We start from the raw sequence: 6,000 nt of genomic DNA on the forward strand, positions 1-6,000 counted from the left end.
CAACCCATCCAATATCAAGACATGGGCAGATGTCATGGACCAGTTTGAGATTAACTAAATGTACTCAGTATCTTTTGGTGAATTCACTACTTCAAAAAAAAGCTAAGTTTATAAAAAAAAACTTTTTGAATTAACTTCCTTCAAATACTTAATACTGTATACAAACAAATATCTGTATTTACCGTTGCATTTCAAAGACTTCACAAGCATTTGACGTTTTCAATAAATCTGCAGATTCACAGGGTAATAATTGTAAGATCTGTCATGCAAGACTAAAATCCCAAGCCTATTTCGTTGGTAGAGTGACACAGCAATGACCATTTTTTTTTAAACATCAAGATGTTTCTTCAAATATTTGAAGGACTAGAGCTTTAAATGCCTTGACAACTCTTTTGACAGCTCCATTGTTTTAATAAATTTATCTAGTTCTATATAATTTCATGACGACCTTTAACAATCCCAAAGGTCATTTGACCTCTTCAAAAGGTGTTTTGGGATCATAGAGGTACCTTATTTCTGAGAAAGAGACACCCTATCCCTCTAAAGACTTTATTAATTTTATACCTTCTTCTATCAGATTTAAAGTGTAAAAGTCATATTTTGCACACACCACCAGCAAAAACCAGATGTAGAGGGAAGCGCTGTTTAACATGAGCAGTCAAAGTGAACTCCATGTACTATGAATGTGTTAATGTCAAGCCATCCTCATTCTTCTTTGTGAGAATGGCAGGGACTGGGTGTGGTGGTGTGGGGCTAGAGGGAATTTTCAGAATCATACTTCTAGCACCATTTTCACCCTCACCACCTGCGTAACTATTCAGGCTAAATATCTGTTTTAGTCACTAAAACCTTCCCACTGTAGAAGCATAGAAACAGAAACATAGAAAATCAGAGTTGGAGCAGGGCATTTGGCCCTTTAATCCTGCTGTGTGCACCCTGCTCATTAGTGGGCTCCTGTTTCTCCCCCATATCTTTAAATAGCTTTATCTCCAAGTGTTGCTTCCAACTTCTTCTTGAGAAACATTCAATGTTTTGGCCTCAACCACTTTCTGTGATGATGAAGTCCACAAACCCCACCACTCTCTAGGTGAAGAAATTTCTCCTCATTTCAATTCTGAATTGTTTACCTTAGATCCTTCGACTGTTGAAGCCTTGTGTAGACTCTCCTGCCATCAGGAACACACATCCTGGTTCTAACCAAGCTAATTCTCTAGAATTTTATGTTTTTATGAGATTCCCCCCTATCCTTCTGAATTCCAGCAAATAAAATCATAAACAATTCAATCTTTCCTCATATGTCACTTCAGCAACTTGTGCATGAGGACATTCAGGTCTTGTTGCACACTTCTCTCTCTCAATTTGTAGACATTCAAATAATAATCTATCACATTTCACTTCATCTGCCATGCTTTTCCCATTCACTCAGCCTGTCCAAATCACACTGAAGCATCTCTGCTCCTCTTCACAGCTCATTCTGTCACCAGGCTTTGTGCCATCTGTAAATTGGAGATATTACATTTAGTTCCCTCATCTAAATCACAAGTATATTTTATGAATAGCTGGGGTCCTAGCACTGATCCTTACGGCACCCCACTAGTCATCGACTGCCATTTGGCAAAAAAACCATTTACTCCTACTCTTTGTTTCCTGTCTGCCGGCCGCTTTTCTATCCATCTCAATAAACTACCTCCAATTCCTTGCACTTTAATTTTACACATTAATCTCTTACATGAAACAATGTCAAAAGACTTCTGGAAGTCCAAATGCACACATGTCTTCATCAACTCCACCAGTTACATTCTCAAAGAATACTTCTAATGAATTTTCAAGCATTATTTCCCTTTTGTAAATCCATGCTGACTTGAAATGATTCTGCCAAAGTTTTCCTAGCGGTCAGCTATTAATTCTTTTATATTGAACTCAAGCATTTTCCCTATTTCTGACATCAGGATGTTAAACTGAAGAGTTTGGATTATTTTAGAGTGACCTAACATGGTTTTCAAACATTGGTGTTACATTTACTGCTTTCCAACCCTCTAGTGCTTTCTTGCTATCCAAGGAAGATTGTAAATTGTGGCAAGGCCCTTCATTTTCTCCATCCTCTCTTTGCAAATAATAGCCTGGGATGAAATTTACCTAGCCTGGATGGCCCACTCAATGTGGACATGGCCAGTGATTCCAGCACATCTGCCTACCACTTTTACCGCCACCATCCATCTACTGCCTCTATTAATGTTTCATCATCATCCTCCTCTTTAGTAAACACCAATACAAAGTGTTTACTATTCATTTTAGTCCTGCTTCTGTTTTCTTCTCTCTCAACACCACAGTCTAACATTTCTATTCCATCAATATCTTTCAAAATCTGAATGTGGCTAATAATGGGATAATGACCAGATAGTCTATGTGCTGTGGTGTTGATTGAGGAATAGATATTAGCAAGGACACTGGGATAACCCCACTGCTTCTCTGTGAAAAAGTGTCATGGGATCTTTTACATCCATCTGAACAGTGTGCTGTGTCAATCAAAGACAGTGCCTCTGATCTTCCTTCAGTTCTACTTTGGAATATCAGCTTCATTTTTATGCACCCAGGCTCTGGAATTACCTTTTTAATTTCCCACATTTCCCTTTTGATGGAATTAAGGTGAAGATTTCTTATGGGAGGATTATTCTGTAACAGATGGTGTTCATTGTTACGTCAATATTCATGAATGACCCCAAACAGTAACTATTCACAGGATTTTTAACATTGGATGGTGAAACCTGGCTCTATCTTTGCTTTTCTCAGTTTTTATTTGGAGTGGGTAGCAGATATTGGTTAAGAGCAGGAAGCAAAGTTTAGCTTTCCTTCCATAAACCCCATTGTGCTAACATCACACTCATCATTCCCATGGACCAGAACAGCTCATCTAATCAAATTAGGAGCTGTTGTACTCTGTACCTGTTATCACATGGCTCAATGTGTTTATCCTTCCATTTATTGTTCCAGATCGCAGCCAATGTAAACGATGCGACCATGAATGTAGCCAGTACACAGGATTCCATTAAAAAAACAATGGACTTGATAAGCAACCTACTGCTTTCTATGGGTGAGTGTGACACAGTTCAGAATTGACAAGGTTCTGTAACTATAATGAAAGCTCAGTGTACGTTAGGTACTTGGAAACAAAAAGAATAATCAAAAACTTTGTGAAAAACATCACTTTTTTAATCCTTGAAACTCTACCAATACTGGTGTTAGTGAGGGGACAGGTGAAGGCTCCAAAGACCTTAATCGAACCTGCTCGATCAGATCCAAGTTTAATCCTGGGACTTCTGGGAGTGATTGGGATAGGTGTTGGATAGAGTCAGATATCACATTTCATTGGAGTGCCAAGGTAGAGTTTAAAAACATCCACTTCGGTTTGCTGGGACTTCACTCTCATTGTTTTTGTATATTTGGTATACTTTAAAGTCTCTCGTCCTCATATCTTACATACCCATGCCAGCTCCATGCTGATACATTACCCCACCTGCCTACTATTGGCCTCTCATACACCAAATAGCAAGACATGCCCCCACGAATAGCCACTAAGCCGTTCATACCAACTCATGGAACTTCCATATTCATTCACCCTCTGTACATTCTGTGCAGAACTAATTAGCTTTTTGAAAACTGCTGACACTGCAACCTGGTAAAAGAATCAAACAATGAAAAACGGAAGCTATAAGCCTCATTACGCATCTCTGCCTGAGAGACCAGGCTCCCATAAAATGTTTAAAAATTTTTGATACGTTTGGAAGAAAAGAAATCAACGTCTGATTAAAAGTTTTATGATTTTATAATAAGCTTTTCCTTCAGTGATCTGTTTTGCTAACTGCTCAATGTTTATTTTCATAAGATAGAGATTTCATACGCTATAGCTTCTGGCATTGAACGTACGGTGGAAGGACACGTAGTTGCAGCAAAGGCAGATTTTTAAAGGAAATGTATGAATTTTTTTTTCAGTTCAACACATAGCATGTTTACTGTAGGGTTGATTAGTCCAGTATAGAGGGGAATGAACATGCAATTGCCATGAATTGCCATGGAGGGCATAAGGGGGCTTTTGGGGTGGGTGCAGGCATGAGTTGGCATGGAAGGGTGCAGATATGATCTTTTCATCTTATCTTTTAAATACTCCAGAATCTAGACTTTTGTTCCTGCCTCCCCCGAGGAAGCTGTGAAGCAAGAGTCATTTAGAAACTGACCCAACTCCATGATAATTTCAGAGGATTAGGACCTATCTATCCCTGCAATGGAGCAGGCCAAGTTGCGACTGCAAGGTGCAGCCTTACTACTTGGGCTGTTATCCTGCCCTGTTGAAAGTTACGTGTGCCAGGAATGGGGATGGGAATCCAGAATTGGGACCACAATGTTGTTTTTAACTTCCAATCTGTACCCCCAAACCCAGCAGTCAGAAGCATGATAATCTATTTCCAAGTCTCTGTGGGTTTGTCTTTGTTTTCATAAAAGCTAGGCTTAAATGAATTGACAGAAGGAAGATAATATCTCACTAATATGTAACGAGTATAGAAAATGAACTAAGCTGAAATGTAGCACTACATATAAAAAGTATGCAGCATGATTCACTAACTGAAAATACAACATAAGTCACTAACTGAGGCAGTGTCCATATAGGTTTAACACACTGCACAATGTCCTGTTAGAAACCTGAACCTGAGTTTTCGTTCCATCTAGGGCAGGATTAATCACATGCCTCAGCCCTGATGTCTGCTGTACACATTCCAATGCACAGTCTGCTGCAGGCCTTTGACGCAATTCCAAGATCAGGACATGCCCATTAATAGTTTCATTCTGAATCTCTCATCGACATTTTTTCCGTATCCAAATGGGAAAGTGTTCAGCATCAGCTTTGGATAGGCTCAGGAATTCCAGCATTTCGCTGCACTGTGCTAATTTGGTTGTGGAGGTTCAATTTCAACACAAGTTATGCAGATTCAGAGCACGGGCACACAGAAATGTATCGATTAGTTTTAATGCTGGTCTTGCTACCCTGTATGAAATAAAGCCATCATGGATCTTATGCAGATGACAGCCTCAAAGTTGCAGAATGTTTCAACATCTGATTTTTAGCATGTTCAAGACTACCCTGTGAAATCTGGATTTGATAATCTCCACTATTATTGCTTAAGTACTTGTAACTTCACAGATATTTTTCTTCCTCACAGTTGTCCTTTCATCTAATTAACTATTATGGTCATGAAAACTCTGTTCAAATTGATGCCCTTTCTTTGCAGGTAATGCAGCTGAGATTGATGCGACTAAGTTACAACGTATAGAAGATTCTTTGCAAATCTCTAAATACCAATTGACCAATGAACTTCAAATAAAGCAACTAGAATTACAGGAAGCTGCCAGAGAACAAAGAGAAGCAATAGCAGCTTATGATCATGATATTGAGGACATCCGTGGAGCTATTAAAAACCTAGAAAACATTAGAGACACTTTACCTCCTGGATGCTTCAACACTGCAGCCTACGAAAGGCCCTAAGTGCTTGACACCTTTTGACAGAAGTTGTACTGTTAAAACTAATTGTGAAAAATTTCTGTTTTAAGAAAAAAAGCCTCAGCAAAAGGCATTCTATGCAACACTTTATCAGCATCAAACAGACAGATAGAATGTGAACACAGTAACAGCCTTTGCAAAACTAATTACTTCTAAATTGGTAATTGATTGAATTAGATGCAAATTTCACCACATCCTTTCCATTACTTATTCTGTGTCACATGCATTGCACTATTGCTATAGTGCTAGCTTCAATTATTCCCACTTTTGTCTAACTAGGTCGCAAAATAAAGAAAATAATTTTTTTTTCATAAATAAAGTCCGTTTTTAGAAACTGGGCCAGATATTCATGCTCAATATTTCATACATACAAAATGCTGCAGCATTGCAAGTTACGGTTGGTGAAGATCTTTGCTTCCTCACTCTCCACGGGAGTTGTACCGGAAGAT

At 38.7% G+C, this 6,000-nt stretch overlaps 1 protein-coding gene across 1 annotated transcript in view; it reads left to right on the forward strand.

Moving 5' to 3' along the window:
• LOC125456316 (laminin subunit gamma-1-like) overlaps positions 1-5,537 on the forward strand; it is a 67,343-nt gene extending 61,806 nt beyond the window's left edge. The window contains exons 22-23 of the mRNA XM_048539346.2: positions 2,992-3,091; positions 5,283-5,537. Coding sequence (XP_048395303.2) covers positions 2,992-3,091; positions 5,283-5,536 — 354 coding nt within the window. The 3' untranslated portion in view covers position 5,537. The remainder of the gene's footprint in view (positions 1-2,991; positions 3,092-5,282) is intronic.
• Positions 5,538-6,000: the final 463 nt, after the last annotated feature.

The sequence above is a fragment of the Stegostoma tigrinum genome, chromosome 8, assembly GCF_030684315.1.
Source record: "Stegostoma tigrinum isolate sSteTig4 chromosome 8, sSteTig4.hap1, whole genome shotgun sequence".
NCBI lineage: Eukaryota > Metazoa > Chordata > Chondrichthyes > Orectolobiformes > Stegostomatidae > Stegostoma > Stegostoma tigrinum.